The 24,906-nt window shown below is 35.7% G+C and overlaps 1 protein-coding gene across 5 annotated transcripts in view; it reads left to right on the top strand.

Moving 5' to 3' along the window:
• RFX3 (regulatory factor X3) overlaps positions 1-24,906 on the top strand; it is a 287,064-nt gene that overhangs the window by 235,481 nt on the left and 26,677 nt on the right. For all 5 annotated transcript variants that reach the window (XM_070431589.1, XM_070431586.1, XM_070431587.1 and 2 more), the window contains 7 exons: positions 259-380; positions 2,081-2,193; positions 6,011-6,126; positions 6,562-6,716; positions 10,613-10,710; positions 14,339-14,488; positions 21,532-21,740. In XM_070431589.1, coding sequence (XP_070287690.1) covers positions 259-380; positions 2,081-2,193; positions 6,011-6,126; positions 6,562-6,716; positions 10,613-10,710; positions 14,339-14,488; positions 21,532-21,740 — 963 coding nt within the window. The remainder of the gene's footprint in view (positions 1-258; positions 381-2,080; positions 2,194-6,010; positions 6,127-6,561; positions 6,717-10,612; positions 10,711-14,338; positions 14,489-21,531; positions 21,741-24,906) is intronic.

Genomic DNA, 24,906 nt, shown 5'->3' with positions numbered 1-24,906 from the left:
CTCATAACTCTTTCTTAGGTAGATTTCTGAATTTTCAAAAATGGGTCTTCTTCCTAGCCCCTCCCCCTTTTTCTTTTCACAATTGAGAAACTTTCTTCACTTTAGCTTTATGAGACTGTCAAGGGAAAAGAATCCTATCCAACTATCATGAAACATTAAAGAAGACAGGATAAAATTGAATGCCTTGGGAGTTTTGTGCAGTACAAAAAAGCAAGGAATAATTTGGTTTATTTGTTTTTTCCCATCTAATATTTTTAGGTACAAGCCTATGCAGAAAGTGGATGGGGTTGCAGATGGTTTCACAGGAAGTGGTCAACAGACAGGCACATCTGTTGAGCAAACTGTAATTGCCCAAAGTCAACATCATCAACAGTTTTTAGGTATGTTAAGGTGTAATGCATATTAGTTGCTTTTAGGATTTTGAAGACAAGAGAACAATAGTAGTGTTTTCTTCAAGTGAGATTTCTATTATAGATGTTAACCAAATAGACTTTTTTGTGTGCTGAAACTACGCACATTGTATGACATTTCCAGTTCATTTCTATTTTCTCATGTTCACTAAAGCTTATTTTTAAAACTCTTGAGCTATGTAGGACTTCTAAATGTATGTAAATTAAAGGCTATTTGCTGTGAAATTGTTTTTCAGAATTTGTATTAATTGGGCTTTTTTTTAATCAAAATTGTGTTGTGTGTTTTTTATATTTCAGTAGCAACTTAAGTTCCAAAAAGAATTATTTTCTATGTATAAAGTTATATGTGCATACAGCCTCAGATTAGAATAAAAGTTATAAGCTTTTAAAAAGTAATTTATTCTTTTAACTAGATCACAACACTTCATTTTTTTTTAAAACATAGATGATATACATGTTTCTCTTTATTTAAAGAGTTAGGAAGTGGAACTTGATCATTTGCATCTTCTTGTAATAGCCAACGGTGCAAAAATGGCACTTTAATTTAATTGAAAGCTCTTTTAGTGATGAACATGCATAATTTCTGTACAGCAGATCAAACAAGATGAGTAGAAGCTGTCAGAGTGTGTGTGTGTGTATGTGTCTGTATGTGTTTATGTGTCTATGTGCACTTTCTGAGAAAGACAAGTTGGAGAAGTTGAAAATATTATGGCATCATTTCCCAAACTAAAATTCTTAGGTATATTCTTATGGGCCTTTGAGCTCTCAAGAAGAATAATTTTTTGTTTCATCTTTTTATTTCAACTATTATCTTTAAAAAAATAAAAGCATATTCTGGATCACCTAGAAGACAAGAAGGAATACTGTTCTGTAATTTAGTTTCCACGTTTGTATTTGAATTTATGATAAGGCAGACTCCAAAGTGTATTGCATTAATAAGAGCTATGAGAAAAGAACAGACTTACTATGTAAATTACGCCTTCATCCCAAGGGAAGGCTAAATGCTGTCCCAGTGCTCAGTGTGGAGGAACATTTCACAGCCCATTTGAATATAGAGAAGTAATGGGAGGTCCAGCCATGAGGAAGTACCTGTTGGTATAAGCGTGTCACACTCAAAAGTTCCTGTGCCACAGCAGTCAGTGCTTCAATCATGTTCCATACAGGACAACAGCATCATCCATCACATCAAGTTAATGTTGTTGAGTTTAATGTTATTCTTGTAGTTTTCTTTGTCTTTATTTTGTAGGTTTTTGGTTTATAATTATATAGGAAGCTTGAGCATAATGAGTTTAAAGCTAGATTTTTTACATGCTTAAGTAACATAATAGTAAAAATAACCAAAATTGATTCTGGCAACTTGATAAATATATATATATATATATATATATATATATATATATATATATATGCCTTATATTAAAAGACACTATGATGTGATATAGTAATAGTGAAAATTTAGTTTCTCCAAAATTTTTATGTTCCCTCTATTCTGAGCTAACGATGTTGCCAAGTTTTGCTTGCAAGTAGTAATATAAAAAACCCTTGCTCTTTGGGCCTCTGATCTTTTTATTTATTTATTTTTCCTTTTTAGTTTTCTTAAACTTTCCTTCATTAATCTGTAATTGGCACCATCCACAAAGCTTTATTCTGTTGTGTTGTCCTGGTAACAGATGCATCTCGAGCACTCCCAGAGTTTGGAGAAGTTGAAATCTCTTCTCTGCCAGATGGTACTACCTTTGAGGATATCAAGTCACTGCAGAGTCTTTATCGAGAGCACTGTGAGGTAAATCTTTTCAGACATGGTACAACCCCCTGCTGAGTTGTGCCAGCCAACTTACCAAAGCACAATAACCAGACTTATTCCTAAGAGACATGTAAGTTAGTTCATATGTCTTTGAGCACCTATAAGTTCATCTATCTTCTTATCTCAGAGCAGAAAGGTGAGGACTATAGGAAAGGGAGAATGAATTTTACTGCCCATTTTCTTAGCCTATTCTAATGAATCCTTTGATGCATTCTACTTCAAGGTTTTTATCCTAGAAAACATGTTTACATATGGATGAAGAGATAAGTGCACAAGGGAACTAATTTACTGCATCATTGTTTTCAATGCAAAAGGTTGGTTATAACTTCAATATCTGGTAGGGAACTAAATAAATAAAATATGGTATAATCTATAAAGTGCAATATTATGCAGCCATTAAAAAGAATAGGCAAGTCTAAATGCACTAATATAGAACAAACGTAGAATTTATTTTCAAAGGAAAAAAGCAAGATGCAAAGCAGTGTGTATAGCATACTATCATTTGAATAAAAAACAGCATGTATATACATCTCTCCAGAAGAATAAACATGAAAATGTTAATGGTGGTTGATTTTGTAAAGGAAATTGGGTGACTGGGTGGCAGGAGAAAGAGGCCTAATTTTTCAATGCACCTTTTTTACCTTTTGAATTTTACACCATTTTCTATCAAAAATATTTTCTGTAAATGTTTAATAAAGCACTTCCAGGGATCATGGAGGCTCCAGTTTTGTTTTTGTGGTAATTAAAGTTCCTCTTGGTATTTTGCATCCCTATTCCTATCCCTTTCTGAATATCCCACCTCAGAAGTGGCTACATGGTCTCCAGGAGGGGAACTCTCTCCGAGGCATGACATGTACCTGCGGCTCACTTAGTACCGAGGGAATGATGGATTACAAGGAGAGTTTTCATAAGTGCCTATCCTTTTGAAAGAGGAGTCTGTTTAGAATTTAGGTAGCTTTATTCCAGGGCTATCTATGATCTACTTATAAGTAAAAGATAATCCTTTAGATTTCACAGGCTGTCCTCCTGACTGCTGACAATGCAGTATAGTGAGGAGTCGCAGTTCATAGCATTCACAGATTTTTCATTCTCCAGAAATAAGAACTGCTTGAATAAATCTGAGTGCTTGTCAAGGGTGCTAGATTATTAACAACCAAGGGCAAGCTCTCTCTTTATTAAAAAACCATGTACCACATTGTTTTCAGCATATCCTGCCAGTCTGTTCCCAACATTTCTTGCAATGATGAAAGACAATATATGTTTCTCTTTGACTACTGCTTTTCCTAGTATTAGAGAATTTTTGGATGATACTTGTATATCTAGGGAAAATTTCTTTTTACATGTATATCATATATATGAAGATTCTCTAACCATTTTCTTATCTCTGTGTAGTCTCTGAACCTCGCTTTAAGCAAACCAGTCTACACAAATATAATTTGTATTTGTTTAAGTTTCTCATACTTATTCAAAGTATAAGTTGGAGCAATATTATTTATATTACTAAAGAATATATAGTAAGATTATTCTAAGTGAAAACCTCCCCCAATAAAATGAAAATATTCTTTGGGTTACAAAATTTTCATCAACATTTCTATTTGTAGGATTACTCTATATGAAGAGAGATAGACATGTATAATGATTAATATTTGTGCAGTCTATAGAATGAGCCCAATTTATTTCAGAGTTACCAGAATTCATGCCATCTCCCATGGAGCATAGGAGCAAATATGAAAAAGAAGAATTCTATTTTTTTCTGTGAAAATTCCAAACTTTTGAAGTACAGATACATGAGTCATTTTCTACAAGCCAATATAATATGGACTATTTTAAAATATATTTGATATGTATTTTAATATGAACATATTTGAAAATGGGTGATTGGACAAAGGATACGTATTTTATTCATTTGTAAAACTGCCTCAAGAGGCTACTGCGAAGAATGTCCTTTTTGAAGACATTTGAGATTGACTTAAGAGTCACTAAATTTAAGATGCACTGAATTACTTGCTTTATTTTACATCGTGTTTACTACAGTTTGTGTTTTAAAGAAAGCTTAACATACCTATTTTGCCTATCATTTAGAATTCTCATGATTTCTTTATCAAAGATATTGTGTAAGTATCACTAGTTTTAGGTAAGGAACAAGTATTCTACACAAGGTGCTACAACACTGTTTTTTCTTTTAATATACACATAGTGTTCTTACAGCAATCTCATGGATATAAATATGTAAGGTATTATGTGAGATATTAATAGCTGCTTCATTAATAGACCTCTCTTGCAATGTGCCTAAGCTACAGTTGAGAAAGCAGCTATAATTTTACCTGCCTCTTGAGAAGGTTTTAGTTTTTGCCTGGGAGGAGGAACATCTATACGCCCTTTATTTGCAGGGCTTGCACTTGCATTTTTATTATTGCTGATATAAAAGGGTGAAGAAGAGTACGTTAACCTTTTGAATTTTACACCATTTTCTAATTTGCCCCCTTCCCTCCATTTTCATTACTAACTACTTGGAGCTTTTCCTACTAGTTCCCAGAATATGTCCCAAACAGATTTTGCTTAATATTTGAATTGTTTTCAGAGTTTTTTGTGTAGATCATCATTTATTCTCTGTATCATACATAAGTTCAGTCTATACAGGTAGCACAGCCTTCAGAATTATAACGTTATATTTTTTCTTTTTGCCTAAAATTCTTAGATTGACTCCCAGTTTTCCTCTGTTGTCGCTTAGCTTATGTGCATTTTGTAGATCTTGACTGGGCAGCTGTCCTCATTCTCAATGCTGAGACATTAAACACAGTATATTGACAACTTCTGTCTTTTATGCTCAAAATAATCACAGAATCATGTGTTCTTTGCACAAGTTATTCTTTTATTTTATGACTGCTTTTATCTGAAGGTGAATTTATAAACTAATTGCAAGGGCAGGGCAAAACTAAATATGATCATCAGAACTTAATGGAAGTGGCAAATTTTACCATCCTCAAAATAAAATTAATCTCCTAGAGCTGGATAATGGCTCTAGGAGGTAAAATTAAGAAGGTAAAGCCCCTGACGCCATATTAGAGAAGGGGATGTTCTTAAAGCTGCTCTAGAAAGGGCATGCGCAGAATAGGATTGAATGGGAGGCATTGAATGACCAAAGAGAGGTGCTGGCTGTACTCTCCTTCTGCCCAGCAGGCAATCATCTGAAGGCCTTCCTGACTTGACTGTAGTTTGTGACCCAGCCTCTGCATAGCTGGGAACACTTTGGGACCCATGGTCAGTAGCCTTCGACAGAGCTACTTTAGCCCTAACTCTGTCTGCCACACGCAAGCACCCCCACACCCTTCACTTCTGGCCTCTTGGATGGCCAGGGGACACAGTCAGCTCAGTGAGGACTGACGTGAATTGAATCTATGTTTTGTGCCCTTCGCTCTAAGAATATAAAGAATGGCAGCAACCCTGGAGGCAGAGGGAAGCAGTGGGTAGAAAAAAAATGAAAGAAAAGTAAGAGAAGAAAATGGAGAAGAGGGACGCAAGCATGGGGGAGGAAAGAGGTGAAAGTAAGAGTGAGATATGAGGCCATTACGGGAGGGATACCAGTCATCCTGCCTAATCTCTTAAGAGTTGTTTTTCCCCCTAGCTAATCTCTTTTGTTTCCCTACTTCCATTGGCGCAATTTAGTCCAGTTTTACCATGTTAAGTTATGAACCCAAAGGTATTTTTACCATTTAAGTCCCTTTGCATTATGTTCTCCTCTCACCTCCACATAAGAAATATTGTAAGGTTTACCAATAACCATTTTGTTTCTTAGGCAATATTGGACGTTGTTGTGAATCTTCAGTTTAGCCTGATAGAAAAATTGTGGCAAACATTCTGGCGCTATTCTCCCTCTACTCCAACTGACGGCACTACCATTACTGAATCAAGGTCAGAATCAATAAACTTTCCAGTTCATTTTCATGGCTAAGTAGATGTCACAGTTAATAAATTAGAGATATGTATACCAGTTGTGAACCCTACCTGATAACGTTAAATGAATAGATTGAAATAAGCCACAAACTGCTCTCTGGAGGTTTCGGCGTGTGTACAATAGCTCCCATTTTATTGCATTGGGGGACTGTGGTAGAGCTATTTCATCCTCATGGATTTAGTATCATATATGCCTTTCATACCGTCAGAAAGTATTAACGTGCATAGGCAGCTCTGGGGGAATGTTATATATATCCAGCCTTATGGCACCAGTGCAATGGTGGTATAGTTCTAACCTCAGTAATATTTGATAAACTAAAACTATTTTTAAAGTCCATTTTCTTTTTTATCCTCATTTGCCATCTATTCATTTGCTACATTTATTCACCCCAGCAATCTGAGTGAAATAGAAAGTCGACTTCCGAAAGCAAAGCTGATAACTCTGTGCAAACATGAGTCTATCCTGAAATGGATGTGTAACTGTGACCATGGGATGTACCAGGCTTTGGTGGAGATTCTCATCCCCGACGTCCTTAGACCTATTCCTAGTAAGTTAAATGCAGACAAGTGCGGATGCTTTTGTTCTCATACATGCCACCCAGGAAGTTTGGGGAAGTGACATTGCAATCTAGAGGGATTCTAATTGCATTTAGATTTGCCACATAGAAAACGTGCAACACAGAATATTGCCTGAAAGCAGCCTAGAGCAGAACTGTAGCAAAAGAGGAACAATGATCTGGTTTTCAATCTTTAGTAGTTTTCTTTTTGAAAGAAAAGCTAACCTATGGATGTGACAGCCCGATGACTAATTGTAAGAACACGCCCAGGCCAGTCAAGCATCTACAGATTATTCTATCCAAGGACACAGTTTCCTCCCTAAAGCCAAAATTTTTGAAACCTGTAATTGCTAGGCCAGCTTCTTTCATGGTTGCTTTTGATTTGAAATGAATTTATCTTGGTTTCTACTGAAGTTGAATTCTTTTATAAAAGCATTTACTTTGTCACCTACATCATGTTCTGAACTACAAATGCAGTTTCCATTTAACAGCAGTGATTAACTGGCATTTTGAGAGAAAAATCTATGTTACTACGCAAGCATTTTAGTCCCACCATGAAGCAAACAGGAATTACATAGATAAGTTGGATTAAGTGATGCTTGCTTTTTACACTACCTTGCAGCAAACAAAGCTATTTTCTGCAAGTGTCAATATAAATGCCACTATGGGTACTTGTGTTAGCGGCAGTTGGAATGATTTTACACTTACATCTTCCTGAGCACATACTAGTGACCTTAACTTTTAAAGACTAGGGACAGAAGTTCTACTCTAAAGTGACATTAGTAAGGTAAAAGCAGTCTTTCAGCTTGTGAAATCGGCAACCGTGTACTTGAAGTACACCATTCACAGGTGATTTGTATTAAGTTTTTCCAGACAATATTTAGGGATTGAATAGAACAAAAGGTGAAGAATGAACATTTGTATACTTATACTTGCTTTTTTTCTAAATATGATAGATAACAGTGGAGGATATGAGTTACTTCATATGTTCCTCACCACCTGAAAATACATGCATAGACACACATTTACATACAGTATCAATGAACATACATACATTTGTATAAAATTTATTTTTTAAAAATCCAACTGCCATTGTCTCACATTTTTATCAACTGCTAATGTTTTCTACTCTATCTGCACTATGTTCCTGACTAAGCATTGATTAAAAATAATGTTGTCGTGGAAAATTTCAGTGTGTAAATTCTCTACTGATTTATGTTTCAGAATCTGATTTTCCTTGTTTTCATCTCGCTCCCTGTGCTCTGAGTTATAATCTCTCGAGATGTTTAAGAGAAGTAGCATAGGTAGTCCATTAGACATCTTCCCACCCACATATAATTTCTCTCATGAGATATAAGAAGAGATGTCAGTGAGCACTTCATTTTTTGAGGCAAATCAACAACATCAATATTCATGAAATAACTCTAAAATCTTAAATTTCCATGTTAGCCTCACAAGACTTTAACTTATAAATTCCAGTTTCCTAACTTAAGTCATGCATCAGTTTTAGTTAACTGTAAGCCCCACCATTTAAATACAGAATACATTTGCCCTTTGTTTTTAAATTGTGATTTAAAAACCAGTTTATTCTGTCAAGTACTTTGTCTCTACATTCAGCAGACAACTCAACTTCAGGAATTTTACATAAGTACAGTTTCATAGTTTCTCTGAAATTACAAGATACATTAATGTGCCAAGTAAATTTGGAAATTTAATTCCCATTCTATAACAAGACTTGAAAAAAAGCTTAAAATAGAGTTTAGATGGCTATCTTCTGATTGTATGCATCTTAATATTAATCATGAGTGGGTTGAAACAAGTTGCTTTGCAATAGATTTTAAATTTCAAACATCCATTCATGAGAACAGTTGTCAAAGTTAATGTGAACAATTTGATCTGACAGGAACCATAGAGAGAGAAAACGTAACTTTATTTTAAAAAATTGTTATTTTGTTGCTACTAGTACTTCACTCTACCATTTACTGTCCAGATGGGATTCCTTTTTTTAGCCAAAAAATAGTCTGCATCTCATACTAATTTAAAGTCAGCTTGAAGCTACTATATTCTAAAATACATTTATCTGAAAATGAAGAAAAAGTTAAGTGCAAAGAATTGTATAAGAACTCAACTGGTAATACTTAAATGTACAATTTTTAGGTCTATTTAAAGATGGCCCAAAATGTCATTTAGTATAAAAAAAGTAAAAACTAAAAATCATCTGATATACAAATATATCTTTTATAATCTCCCTCGCATCAGATTTGTCTAGGTAAAACTCATTAATGTTTTAAAGTAACATTTCCTGGGTCTTGGTTTTTTTAGATTAAATAGTTGTTACATACTAATTTTAGAAAAATGCCAAATACAGATAGCCAAATTGAATCTTGCAAAAACTTTTACTGAGTTTCAAAAAGCGTCGTTAATTTTCACTCTTTTTCATGTCCATTCATGCCTGTCCTTCATGATTCTAGTACATAATGCAGCAGGAAAATACTTTTCTGTCTTTTTTTTTTTTTTTTTTTTTTGGCTAAAGTGGGAAGCTTTGGAAATTTCAAAAGATTAGTTCTCAAATTTCCAACTCAGTGTTTCCAATAGATGATTCTCATGGTCTGCACTTCTCAAGTGTTTTTGCTAATAAAAAATTAGCCATTTCAGTTTCTCTTTTGTCATTTGACCAGTTAAATAAGTCATTGTCTAAAAATAGTTGTTTTTATTATTGGATTAGTAATATTTATATCATTTGCAAGTAACTTAAGTAATTGTCTAACTGTGCTTTAACAAAAGTAATAGGGAAGCATGTCAGAATCATTTGAGCACAAAGAGAAAAACCAAGAAACTTAATCTCATCATTAATATTAATATTTTGGGGAGCCTTGGACAAACATGTAACTTCTCTGTTTCTTACAGTAGACTACCGGTTGTAATACCTACCCATATGATAGGGAACCCACAAAGACTTAACTGTGAATGCCTCAAATATTTAGTAAGTGTCTAAAGCTGCTCCCTCCACTTTGGCACAGATGAAGGGAAATGCTATTGACTGAATTACTTGTTGAACAAGAGAAGAATTCTGTCTTCTCTTATGCAGCAATCTCAGTAAACAGATCCCTTCTTGTAAAATAGTCAGTCACCCCTGATAATTGAAGATGCTTCCAATCACTTTATGGCCACCATGAAAAGCCACTCTCATGGAACCTACCCCTATTTCAGGTTTTAACAGATGTGTGAAAAGTATGGACTGGACTAATTTAGGAATATCTTAAGAATATTGGTCTTTGTGACAGTAATTTTATCACACTTATATTTTATCTCTACCTGCCAAGTGAAATGGATAATAGTTATCCAAAATTTCAAGTTAGGCCATGTGAATTTTTACCTTATTTTTCAACAAGAGTGAGAGAAAACTACTCTAGCTGGCATGTTCTAATGTAAATAGAGGCTTAGAAAAAGAGAGGAAGCTTTGCATGATCCTCTTTTTAACTAAAAAAAGGAAAATAGGTTAAGAACTTGAAAAATCAAGATGAAGAACTTGTAAAGAAAATAGCTTTGAGCACAGAGCTGTAAATAAAAAGTGTTTGTCTAAGATAGAAAATTCACAACTGGTATATGTTGTTCTAAGTAAAAATGTTTGAATGTTTTCATTTCCCAACTAAGTAGCATTAGTATCTGTGAACAAAATCGCTTTGCAAGGAAAAACAAAGCCCCCAAAATATAATTCTCAAACTCTTTCAAGGTTAGGAATAATGTTAAATAAAGGCTCATCAGTGAAGACAATATAAGTTCTGTGCTATTTCATGTGTCGTGTATGCATGTTTTCCCTTAATCTAGCTTACAGATTAATGTTCTTTTGTATCTTTTTCATTTTGCCTTTATTCTTTGACATTTAGGTGCCTTGACCCAAGCCATTCGAAATTTTGCAAAAAGCCTTGAAGGTTGGCTTTCCAATGCCATGAACAATATTCCACAGAGAATGATACAAACCAAGGTATACTTTTATATCTTTGCATATTCTTTTGTGTTTAGGAAATTATTCTGGACTATGAGTTTTATATGTGCCCTATGAAATAGCACTATGTAAAATGTTGATAATATAACATATACAATTTTAAAATTGATTTTATATTTGTATTTTATAACAATGTGATAAAGAACTTGCACAAGATATGTTTGTTAATAATCCTTTCAAAAGACTAGAGAAGCATTTTAAATGTGTATTTATAAGCCCTTTTTAAAGTGTATATTTGAGATTGCTTAATTTCAAATCTTAAATTAAGAATAGCCTAGAATGTTCAAATGGTTCCCATTTAAAGGATTTTTAGACTCTTTAAGTCCCCATCTATGCTCATTGTGTTGTGAAAAGTTCATGTAAATTGATATTCTTTTACATTTTTTAGGATGTTTTTGGTGTATGTTTTAAATGCTGGAGACTACTTTTGTAAATCAAGTAATCACTTCTTAAAGTGAACAATTATCTCATTATTTATCTAGAAATATGAATTCTAGTCTCCACTTTGTCCCTTACTAACTGTGTCACTTTGGGTTCATCTGTGAACATGCCCCCATGACAGGATTGAACTAATTTTGTCTAAACTTTGATACCAAAAATTACACTTCTGGATTTTTGTCAATGACTATATCCACTATCATACCCCAAGAACATACTTTATCTTTGAATTTGGGGCTATACTTGATAGATTGCAGTTCTTGCAGCTGACAGATTCATTTAGGAATACAAGTAGCTCCCAGTTCTTCCTATTTTAACTAAAGTTTCACAATAATACATTCTAATTCTAAACATATAGAAAAAAACATTTCATTGATATTTCACCTTAGATTTTTACCTTAGAATATGCTGTCAATACAGTAGGGGTAGCCACATTTGGTTATTGAATTTTAAATTTAAATTTAGTTTCTCAGTCACACTAACTACATTTCAAGTGCTCCATAGCATCATGTGGATAGTGGGTACCGTATTTGGCATCATGTATGTAGCATTTTCGTCATTGTAGAAAGTGCTCCATGGCAATGCTGTTCTAGAGTACCACATCGAGGTGGGAAAACAAAGAGGGTGCTACTTGATTATGATGGCCAGAGGAATGTTTTCCAACTTGCAAAGTCAATCCTGTTCATAACAGTATGTCAAACAGCTGAAAGCAACTCCCTACCCAGTGTCATCAAAGGATGTGGTAGAAATCTAGCTGCAGTATTGGTCATTTCATTGATCTCCAGATTTGATTTGATTTACCTCAGTGGAGGGTACCTTCTGCTATTTCTCTCTCACTAATGTGTAGCATTTTTTTAGCTGAATACTCAATTAATGAAGACAATCTACCCTGACAAAGGGAACAGAATATTGAGATTATAACTGGCCATTGTTATCAAAACACCTGGGCTCATACATATCCAATCACTGGAATATAGTTTCTTTGTAACCTTGAACAAACTACTTAACCTGTTTAACTCATAATATGTGTTTAGTAGGATGGTTATGAGAATTGAACAAGGTAATATATTAGAGGCACTTAACACAGTGCCTGACATATAGTATGTACTTGATTAATATAAACTACAGAAATGGGGGGGAAATTGTAAGATCTCTTTTTTTTTTTTTTTTTTTTTTTGAGGACATGTGAACTTCCCCAAAGATCCACATAGTCCTATAAATCTCATTATCAAAATAGAGCATCCTTTGACCTGTGAACACCTTCTATCATTCACCCAGTTGTTTCTTCTACACCCATAGCGATTTAATGCCATGCCATACTTTCCTATAAATATGTGTAAATGCTCATTAGATCTACTGTGCATGTTAGAAGTTTCTATAAGAGTATGAGATTTAGATATTTATCTAGACTTTTTTTGGCATTATCTTTAATCTCTTTCATTGTAACCTGGTTCATTCAGGTTTGCAGCAGGAGACAAATGGTCTATCTCAGTGGTCGGCAAACCACGGCTCACGAGCCACATGCGGCTCTTTGGCCCTTTGAGTGTGGCTCTTCCACAGAATACCACGTGCGGGCACGCATGTACACTGCGATTGAAACTTCGTGGCCCATGGGCAGAAGTTGGTTTTTGGAAAGGAGATAGACGAAACAAGTATACAAGACGAGTGTGGATGGGAGAGTTGGAAGGGGTCGACCTCAGCGAACGTACCTCAATCAGATTGAGGATGTTTTTAGCAAAGGCCAGCTTAGGAGTACCCTAATTAAGTTAATAACAATGTACCTACCTATATAGTTTAAGTTTAAAAAATTTGGCTCTCAAAAGAAATTTCAATCGTACTGTTGATATTTGGCTCTGTTGACTAATGAGTTTGCCGACCATTGGTCTATCTGAAGGGGAAAATAATTGAAGAGGGTTTAAGAAGGGTTTACTCCCAAAGGTGTGAACAGAGTTAAGAAAAAGAATGGTAAAGTACCTCAGGAGTAGCAATAGTGAGAAGTCCTGCCCTAACCGGTTTGGCTCAGTGGATAGAGCATCGGCCTGCAGACTGAAGGGTCCCGGGTTAGATTCCGGTCAAGGGCATGTACCTTGGTTGTGGGGAGTGTGCAGGAGGCAGCTGATCAACGTTTCTCTCTCTCATCGATGTTTCTAACTATCGCTCTCCCTTCCTTTCTGTAAAAAATCAATAAAATATATTTTTAAAAAATAGTGAGAAGTCCTGAACATGCCTACATCTAGAAGGGAAAGAGGTGAAAGTCATGGCCTTAAGATACTCTTCTTGCTACAGAACTGTGGTCATAGAAACGGAAAACAGTCTCTGCCAAAACAGGGAGAGAACAGAAATTGCGGGGGAATAAATACTTATTGACTCTATTCCCATCTTTCAGTCTTTTGCCAGTGCCCATCATTGGAAGCCAAATGGAAGCCATGGTGTAAGGGAGGTGGTTACTAAAGTACATTCAGGACAATCTTCCTGAGCACAGAGCAGCATCAATAAGGATGGGAAATAGATTTTGAAGGGCAAATGGAGATTTCCTGACTAGCCCTTTTACAGAAATTTATACTCTGGAAAAGAGTTCTTGTCGCCTGTATCTGATAAGTTTGTTAGCTACAAAGTTGCTAATAAAGGTTATGAATGCTTTTATTTTACCTCAAAATTACCCATTTCTATAAAATAAAGGGTAGTAAGAGTGAATATGAATGATATTCCTCTGGAGAGTATGTATTTTTATCCATTTTAAAAAGTGGGACTCTCTAGTTTGCTTTTCCAAGTTAAAAAATTTATTTGCCAAGTTTATAGTTGACTGTCATACAGAGAGTAGAGGGAAAAAAAAGAAAATCAATATTTTTCCTGCTTCCCCAGAGAAAGTCATTTCTTGCCATGGATGAGTAGTTATTTGTAAGAGTGGTTTAATTAATTCTGCACTCAGATGTCAAAGAATGTGGGAATTTGTTTTAGTCTTGACCTCAACCCACTCAAAAGAAAATAATACTTGGTTTAGAGATTTCAATGCTGTAATTTCCAAGTAAGCTCTCTCACCAAATGAATGTGAAATAAATATCACAGGGAAGCATTTAAAATTTTGCAAGGGAATAAAGATTTGAGCATGTGCAGTGGTTTCTGTTACTAGAAAGAAAAAAAGAATCCCATTTTAATTGGTTCTGTACAGGTTGCCGCTGTAAGTGCCTTTGCCCAGACTCTGCGAAGATACACGTCGCTCAATCACCTGGCCCAGGCAGCTCGTGCAGTGCTTCAGAACACGTCTCAGATTAACCAGATGCTCAATGACCTCAACCGTGTCGACTTTGCCAATGTCCAGGTACTCTTTGTTCTTGCAAAGTGTGTTTTTAAAGAGAAGACACTTAATTTTTTCTTCTTAATTAGGATCATCATATTTCTTTTTAAAGTTACATCAATACACAGGCAGCATCTCTATTCACAACACCTGAAAGAAGGGAGTTTTACTCAGTTATGACTTTACTGCTCCTCTGTTTTGTGGTTCAAGCCCATTAAGATTTATAGTACTAGACGCAACCTGTGTCACCAGGGTTTCCTGAATGGTTAATGGGCTAAGGACCATCACAGTCATTGAAGTTAAATAGGCAGGAGGTTAAATTATTCCATCTCCTTGCTGTGGGATCTTGGGCAAGTTACTTAACTGCTCTGGGTTTTACTTTCCCCACTTTATAACACCTATCTTATGTTGTGCTATATAATAAAAGCCTAATATGCTAAGTTTCCCGTCAGCCATTCAACCAATCAAAGCGTAATATGCTAATGATATGCTAAGGCCACTCAATTGCTCGCTATGATGTGCACTGACCACTAGGGGGCAGACAGTCGACCAGTCAACCAGTTGTTATGACATGCACTGACCACCAAGGGGCAGATGCTCCAACCGGTAGGTTAGCTTGCTTCTAGGGTCCAGCCAATCGAGGCTGAGCGAGACAGGCCAGACACACCCTGGAGCCCTCCCACGGTCCCTCCCTGGCTGGCCAACCTCCGACGTCCCTTCCTAGCCCCAATTGTGCACCAGTGGGGTCCCTCGGCCTGGCCTATGCCCTCTCGCAATCTGGGCTGAGGGCCCCCCGCCAAGTGCATGAATTTTCTGCACCAGGCCTCTAGTGGTTTATATATTTAGTAATATCCAAAACCCTTTGTACTGTAACACACAGAGATTTTTGTTCTTAATAGTGCCCCATCTTGAAAGAACTCAGAATGACCCTATTTCAGAGTTTACTATAGGTATCTATTAAGTATTTGTTCATTTGAAAAGAATTAGGTGTAATATGTTTGACTATTTTGATCATCCAAATAAAAAAATATATATTTGAAACTTGTGATCAAACTACTCACTTTTACTTTAAATTACAGTTAAACAATAGCTAATTTAGGAATATTATTATGGTATTACAACATATAGTTCACTTCTAACACTAAAGTAATAAAGCTAATTGTTGCCATATAAAAACTGCCATTACTCACTAATAATACAAATAATAAAATTAAAAATACATAAACTAAACATAATCAAAGTTAAAAGCTTTTGTTCTTCAAAAGAGACCATCAAGACAATGAAATGGCAACTCAGAGAATTGAGAATATTTTTATAAATCATGTATCTGATAAAAATTGTATCTAGAATCATATAAAGAGCCATTTCAACCCAATAATAAAAAGACAACCTAGTTTAAAAATGAGCAAAGATCTGAATAGACATTTCTCAAAAAAAGATATACAAATAGCCAATAAGCACCCGAAAGGATATTCAGCATAATTATCTATCAGAATGATGAAAATCAAAACCACGCTGAGATGCTACTTCACACACTAGAACGGGTATAATAAAAAAGACAGATCGTAAGTGTTGGTGAGGATGGGGAGAAATTGGAACCCTCATACACTACTGATTGAAATGTAAAATTAAAATGCTGTAGCCACTTTGGAAAACAGCCTGGCAGTTTGAACATAGAGTTACTATGTGACTCACCAGTTTATTCTTAGGTGTATAGCACAAGATATTAAAGCATGTCCACATAAAAACTTGTACATGAATGTCCATAGCAGCATTATTCATATTAGCTACATCAAAGTATAAGCAACCCAAATGTCCATTAACTAATGAATGTGTCAACAAAATGTGGTATCTTCACACATGAAATATTATTGGGCAGTAAGGCAAAATGAAGTTCTGATAGATGCTACAACGTGGATGAACCTTAAAAACATTATGCTAGGTGAAAGAAGTCAGACACAAAGGACCACATATTGTATATATCTACTTTATATATATAAAGTACATTAGTTGTTGCCTAGGTCTGGTAACTGGGCATTGGAGAAAGACAGATTAGCAGTGTGGGGTTTCTTTTTGAAGAAATGAAAACATTCTAAAATTGACTATAGTGATGGATACACAATTCTGTGCATATAATAAAAGCCATTGAACTGTATACTTTAAATGAGTGACATTGTATGACATGAATTTTATCTCAAAACTGTTTAAAATAATTGCTGAAAACAAACTATTAATTACTCAATTTCCTAGAAATTTTAATATGCAGTTCTGGTCTGGTTTTATCATTTAAAATATATCAAAAAGTAATACTGGGCTTCATTCATTTTAGGATATAGTAATCTAGCTGTCCTTTCTGACTTTCATGAATTGGGCTCAAACTTATGATGTATATAAAGTTTTTTTAAACTTTTTTAAGAATTGATTTGAGAGAGAGAGAGAGAGAGAGAGAGAGGGGGAGAGAAAAACATCTATGAGAGAGAGGAACATTGATTGGTTGCCTCCTGCACGTGCCCTGCCTGGGATCGAACCCACAACCTGGGTCTGTGCCCTGACCAGGAATCAAACCTGCTATCTCCTGGACTATGCTCCAGCCATCTGAGCCACACCAGCCAGGGGGATGTATATAAAGGGTTTTTTTTTATCTTTCTATATATTTATCAATTTCTCTATATACAAACATAAATTTATACACACATGCAAATGTATTACCTTTACCAGACGAAACTCTCTGGTTTACAAAGCCATTAGCTTTATATATATTTCAATAGAATTTATGTTAACTAATTTCAGTGAGAATATTAGAAGTTTATATTGCCTTAAAATTTATACTCTGTTGTTTATTTCAAATCTTCATTCATTCTTAAGTCTTCCTTTAAAGGTATCTTCAGAAAAGTTGAAGTAGTTAGGCAACTTCTAGTTTCAAAAAGTAATTTAAGTTCAATCACAGAAAATAAATGAATGATTCCCAATAATATCTGAAATTTTAAATTTCATGTTAACATTATTTTTATATGTGTATTTGTAATGCCTGCAATCCTATGAAGTATTTACAGAAATGAGTTCTTTCAGGGTATAAACAACAACCTTGAGAACACCTTTGCTTATAAATGGTCGATTATGTATCTACTCTATTACTCATTCTCCACCCACCAGCTTTGAGGCTACCTTTCCCCTTCCTCTGTTTTCAACTACCAAGTTTTCCTCTGCCCACATGACAGTTATTTGTACTGAACCCTGTATGATTAAGTACCTACCCTCTGCTCTGGCTGGGTGTCTCAATTCGTGGGCGCCATCCAAGGCACTGAAAGGTTGCTGGTTCCATTCCCAGCCAGGGCAGGCTGGATTCCCAGTAGGCGGTGTGCAGGAGGCAGCCTATGGAACTGTTGCTCTCACATCAATGTTTCTCTCTCTCCTAATCCTTCTTCTCTCTCTAAAACCAGTAAAAACATATTTAAAAAACAAAACAAAACACTTATCCGCCAAATAATCTTGCTTTTCCTCAGAAGATCATGGACACAGTGGTATTCCCTTCCTTTCCCCCTACGTATTATGTCTCACACCTCTTTTCATTTTAATGAGTAATCTCTTTCTTCAGGTAGCATATTCGGTCTTTAACTTCCTTCATTCTTTCCTTTTCTGCTCCAACTTTTGCCTGGTTTTCTCAGTTCTGGTTTTCCCAGTCCACCGCCTACCGTTCCACCTCTATTACCCCCTCCTCTTCATTTGGAAGTTGCCCTGACCCTACAAGGTTAACCTCAGTAAGACTGACCCATATAAGGGTGATGCTCTTCTAATAAGGAAACTTTAATTTAAGTCGGTGAAATTACATATAAGGGTCAAAACTATCATACTCTGAGATCTTGAACGTATTAAAAAATTTCTTTCTGGATATTCATATATCTTTCACCACTTCATAATTCTCTAGTTAAATCTTCTTTTCCTCAGGATAATTTTTCTATTGCAGTATCATTATTTTTTGTTTTATTTAATTGATAGCATTACAATGGTATAATTTTCTAATATTTTGTGTGTAAATGATAGTTTTCCATCTACATTGTGGGCTAAGTAGGTTTCCGTGGGTTGACCCAATAACCTAACTATTGCACATATTTATTTCAGAAGCATGGAACAGACTGTGGAATCTCAGAGGCAAGGCAAGGGAAACCCTTGTCTTGCCTCTGAGATTCCACAGTCTGTTCCATGCTTCTGAAATAAATATGATCATCTAGGTGAGTGGGAAGAGATCAACCAAAGAACTTCTGTGCATATATACATACACCCATGGACACAGACACTAGGTGGGGGTGGTCTAGAAGAGGTCAGTGGGGGGTAAGAGGACACATGCAATACTGTCAACATTAAGATTTTTTTAATCTGATTTTAAAACTACTGACTATAGAACTGAAATATCCAAATTCCTTTCAGAAGGGAATGTTTACAATATACTCTACCATTATTATATTTTCAGTCTTGAGAGTAGCAAAATGAAATACATTATAAAGTAGTTTGAAAAGCCACAATAATGTCCTGCGACTTTACTTCTCTAAGTTTGGTTTTAGATTATTATTTTTCATGGCAAGAACTAACTACTAAAGGAATTAGTGAGTTTGAATTTATAGTAAGAAATTAAATGAAATTCTTCTGGAGTACCAATAAGTTTCTCCTCTCAATTATCAGTGCACAAACACATAAAAATAATGTCCCCTATAATGAGTATAAAGTTTCATTTTTTTCAAAATGAAAAATATTAAAGATAGATTGCACAATAAGAACATGTAGTTCACACTCCTATACTAGACACTAAAAAATGTTAAGATGATAAATTTTATGTGTTATTTTACCACAACAAAAAAAATGTTTAGACATTAATTAAAAAAAAAAAAAACCTCCTCTGTCTTTTCTTTATGGCCACAATGCTTCCCTGGGTATTCTCCTGAACTCTTAAATTGATATATCATTTCTGGGAGTTATTTGACAGTATATTTTGAAGTATTATAACTATTTTATTATTCTGTCATACAGAGAGAAGTGCAAAAAACAATGATATAGTAACAAGATTGCTAATTCTGGTATTATTCCTACTAGTAAAAAATTGTAATGAACAGAAATGTCTAGTTGTATGGAATTGGTTATGTAAACAATGCTATATTCATGCATTGAAGCAAATTTAATCATTGAACATTAAATATAGCTCTATATTTGCCAAAGTGGAAAGATGGTTATCATATATAGTTAAGTGAAACTAGGCAGAATATCTAGCAGAATGTGTCATATAATCCTGTTTTAAATATTTATATATGCATATACATACATGCATATTCATATGACATGTGAAAAAATTGAAAAGGTATACACAGTAGCATGCTGTAGTTATCTCTTTATGTTGGCATTTAGGTATTCTTAATATTTTTTATTATTTGTATTTGTTATTTTTCTATTGTCACATTTTAATGTACTTAAAATATTTAAAAGTGGTATTTAGGAAGTAAAATCTGAAAGTGTTATGAGTAATTACATAAGATAAAGAAAGGTAGTAGATGGTATCATCAGCTGGAAATATAGAAGAAACTATAGATTTCCCTGGGGGAATAAAGTGAATGAAGTTTGGCATTTTGTCTCTGAAGCACCTCCCTGTTGCAAGGTCTCTTGCATAGGTGAAGTTTATAGGATCAGGAGCAACGGTGGAACCAGTGAGTGCAGATTAGGGATTTATTTAGTTGAAATTGTTGATTTGAATGAACTTGTCCTTTGAGAGTAGATAGAATGAAAGCTATAGACACACTTTATAGAAGAATACACACATATTCACAATTTTTAGGTACAGAATTCGGACCTTTACAGTTTCCCCTCCACAAAAACCTATCTTGAAAATATTATCTGGACACATGAACCCACCTTAAAAATTACTGTCACATTTCATTTCTCTAATTGTATGTTTGGGGAAAATGAGGCCACTGAAATTAAATGAATTGCTTGAGTCCAGTTTAATCAATTCAGGCCCTACATAAAATCCATGTCATCTTTCTCTCAGTCGATTATTATATTATGAAATAATTATACTCTGACCATGAGAATATACGTGCTTTTAGTAATCTTAAAAGTCATTGGAAACATTATAGAACTTATGGTAACCACTGAAAAGTAGCCTCAAAAGTTCCTGTTTTCATTGCTCTCACCAAACATGAAACTTCCCAATTATAACCAGAAGGAAAGCTGTAGGAATTTGTTTCTTGGCAGTTAGCATATCCACATTTTCTCAAAAGTATTTTTGTTGTTGTTCTCAGTTCTGTAGATTAATTTGCATTCAGAGCCTTTCCTTGACCGCCCTGGAGATTGGCTTCCCATTTATAAAACTCATGCAGCACATGCTTCTACCTGGTACTATTCAATGTTTGTTTCTGTTTTCATCCTGAAAGACCACTTTTGGCCAATCGAATCTGTCCATCCGAGTTACTCTATCAGCGGTTCTCAACCTGTAAGCTGCGAACAATGAAAATACATCCTGCATATCAGATATTTACATTACAACTCATAACAGTAGCAAAATTACAGTTATGAAGTAGCAACAAAAATAATATTATGGTTGGGGGTCACCACAACATGAGGAACTGTATTAAAGGGCCGTGGCATTAGGAAGGTTGAGAACCACTGCTTAAATCTTCTCAGATGAATTGGCTTTAAAGTTTTATTTGATTGGGGCCGGGGTGGGTGGGGGGGGGGGGGTTGGGGGGGGGGGCGGGAAGAACACTTTGGAAGGCAGCATAAAAACTGAATAGAGTGAAGGACCTTGCATCCTGTAGGTTCAGGCTTCGATTGTTCTTCAGTTATAGGCGGTTGTCTTCCATACAGAATAGGTCATGTAGAAAAGCCAAGTCTTGCTTTTATGTCACATCCCTTTTTCATGCACATAGGCGATGTTAGTTTCCTTAACAACTGACAGGTAAGTAGTCATTCATTCTCTTAATTCATTTAAATAATTTCCCATTCGTGCATATGGTTTGTGTGCTGCCATTCAATGAAAAGATATTGTATTGAACTTTTCTTTTGCTTTGTGTGTACTGTCCCAGGAGCAGGCTTCCTGGGTGTGCCAGTGTGATGACAACATGGTTCAGAGACTAGAAACAGACTTCAAGATGACTCTCCAGCAGCAGAGCACCCTGGAGCAGTGGGCCGCATGGCTGGACAACGTGATGATGCAAGCCCTGAAACCCTACGAAGGGAGGCCCAGTTTTCCAAAAGCCGCCAGGCAGTTTCTGCTAAAATGGTCTTTCTACAGGTACATCTCAATTTTCACTAAGCTTTATTTTTCATTGTCTACAAATATGTGTGTAATGTACACACTTCTCAGACAAAAGAAAATAAATAAGTGAAGACTTTAATTTGTAAAAACTCAATTCATTGATTGCAACTTTATGGAATTATACCCGGAGGCTTATGACACTCAGCTGTCTGCTAGGAGCAGAAAGCCTCTTCTCAGAGCCCTAGAGTTCTCAGATGGGAACACCCAAGACTCCAGTCTAGAGAATGTGTTTAGCAACAGCAAGAAAGGGGCTACAGTCCTCCCTCTGGCAAACAGACATTATGTAGGCTTCTTTCTTGAGGCCTTACCACCACTTCTTTCTATTCTCTACTTCAGTGATTCCCAGAGACCAGTGGCATCACTATGGCTCAGAACATGTTAGAAATACAAATTCTCAGGTCCCCTCCCCCAAATTTCTCTAAATCAGAAACTGCAGAGGTGAGGCCCAACAATCTGTGCATTTTTTAATGTTGTCCTGGTGATTCTAATGCATGCTCAAAACCATCTAGTTAAATTCTTATTGATCAATTACAGCTGTTTTCAAACCTAGCTGCACATCAGAATTAGTGTAAAAAAAATCTACATACCTCCCAAACCTACTAGATTAAAATCTTGATGGTTAGGGAGTAATGATGAGGAATAAATCAGAAATTCTTTATTTAAAAGCTTATTTCTGGTGATTCTAATGCATAGCTAGTTTAATATCCAATAATCTAGTAGACAGTACAAAATGTATCACTTTTTGACTGAAATAATATTGATATAAATTGTTGGGTGTTTCCTTCCCACGTCCCGCGTGGGTCAGGGTTCAGGAACTGGAAGCGGAGCCGCACACAAATGAATATGAAAAGACAAGAGATAATTTGGAAATATTGGGGGACCAGGCGAGTAAGTCCAACTCAAGGGGAAGGACTTCCTCCCGTGCTCAGGCCTCACCAAGCTTTTATTGATCTGGGATGCACCCCTAGCATAGCCCTTAGGCAGGCGACTCCATTAACAGGCAGACTACCCATCAGCAAGGATTTACATAATAATAAGTGGGAGAGTAGTTTCAGCTACCACTGACTAGACAAACAGAGGTGGCACCTAGCTCCGACCTTTGCTAGGGCTTCAAAGGCACCCAGCCTTGGGGGGATTGGGGGGGCGGGGGGGGGGGGTCTCTGTCTATGCTTATCAGATAGTGAAGGCAATAAACAGTTTCCCACAATAAATGTATATTTTTGTAGACATAGAAGAACCCTGGAAGAGAAAGGCTTTCAGATTACTTGATATATGAAATCAAATGTCGGTATAAGCTGTTGACCATAGGTCTGCCCCAGGGGTTTAAAACAGAGCCTAAGATGGCATAATACCTTTTATACTTGGGATGGGATTGACAGATGAAGTTCCATTTCATAAGTTAGACCAGCTATATTTTTGACCCTGGCATTTGTTCTTAAGGTGGGTTCATTTCTTTCCTTCTTTGGATAAAGGTAACCCCATTGACTTGGGCCTAAAAACCATATATACTTTGAGGTTTGGGCAGGTTCCTAATTTTGATCCTATACAGCCATTCGAGTATCGTATCAGAAAGTAGTGACTGCAGGATATACCCCTGACTGTGGCTGTGGGTACACCGAGGTTATTATCGACACCAGCTGTGAGTCCAAAGCTGGCTGTAAGGAGAGGAGGTCTATGAAGACATAACAGTTTAGGAACTAGTAGGGCTCATGAACCCAGTAAGCCCAGACTATGGAATTTCATCTTGTTTTGATCACCCTTATAAAGATATCTTTTCATTATGATGGTAGTTGCTTTGGTTTTTATTGTAAGTGACTTGCTTTCTTAGCCGATTTGGTCCAGTTCTTATTTCTTAAAGTAGAGCTGCAGATGTACTATATATGTTCAGTTAAGAGTTAAATTAGAAAACTATTTTCAGGATGTAAGAATAGTGTCTAGCAAAGGTTCAAATGCAGTAAAAGTAATAAGCTTGCCATTTTTGTGTTATTTTGTTTTTGGTTTTGGAATGAAATAATTCCACAGATCTGTCTCTCATACCTAATACCTGTGGCCCACATGATTTGAGAAGCACCTTATGAAGATGCTGTCTGACTGTGACCCACTAGTATGCTTCAGAAAAGCCTATGCTTGATTTAGAATCTCCTCTGGACATATGGGGAAGATTTAGAAAACAGCGTCACAGTGTTCTCAAAGTAGCAGTAATTTAGAAATCAAACTTTTAATTTGGGAATATTTCTTAAGATTTCATGTATTTTTCTATTTTCTTGCAAGTTGATTTGTCATTCATCCATTTTTCTCCAGAAAATTAAATAGATGCTATATGTGCTTCATGAATGATTGATGAAACAGAAATTCTACTAGCTGATTATTCCCAAACCCAAATGACCAAAAGCAGAGTACATCCTCTATATCAGAAAAAGCAAGGGTTTTTTTTTTTTCCCTTTTCACTGCTTTCTGATGATGTTGTGTCAGGCCTGCCCTTACTTCTTCCTGGAGGTTTTTATTTTTACTATATTTAGTTGATAGCATTTTAGAAATATACCCCTGGAGCCTTTGTCTCCACAGAGATGTGTTGCAGGTATGTTGAAAAGAGAAAATTACTTACTTGTATTTTTGTTCTCACAGATACACAAACCCAGATCATCACTTGCCTGCCCTCTGTCCTCCCTGAGTTGGGGATAATTGGCTTGTTATTATTAGGCACTATTATGGTTATTATTTTCATTTCAAAAAGACTTGAAGGCGTACAGTGCAAGGCCACAGAAGGGAAGGCATATTCTGACAGATACATACCTCCTGCTGGTAGGCAAAGTCAATAGCTTAAAAACCTAAAAGCCTTTAGAATCTGAACTGCTTTTTACTAAGGCATTAGAACATATTGAGTAATGAACACTGCATTCACAAACTATCAGAGAAACAGAATTGCAGGTATTTTTTTTTTTTTAAGTTTTTGGCATTGTAATAAGAATTTGGCAGTCACTTATACAGACTCCCAATTTCTGAAGCCAGATAACCTTACAATTTCTAAAATTCTGTGTGTCTATTTACATGCATACAAATATAGAAATGGACTGGCAGGCAATCATGGTATCAGCTGGCAGTTGATGAATGGCTGCAAACACCCTCTTTTCTGGATAGGGGA

This window comes from Myotis yumanensis, unplaced genomic scaffold (genome assembly GCF_028538775.1).
Source record: "Myotis yumanensis isolate MYYU_CA2020_CCGP unplaced genomic scaffold, mMyoYum1.0.hap1 SCAF_12, whole genome shotgun sequence".
NCBI classification, from domain to species: Eukaryota; Metazoa; Chordata; class Mammalia; order Chiroptera; family Vespertilionidae; genus Myotis; species Myotis yumanensis.
Note: the sequence above shows the minus strand (reverse complement) of the source record. Positions and strands in the feature narration are given on the sequence as shown.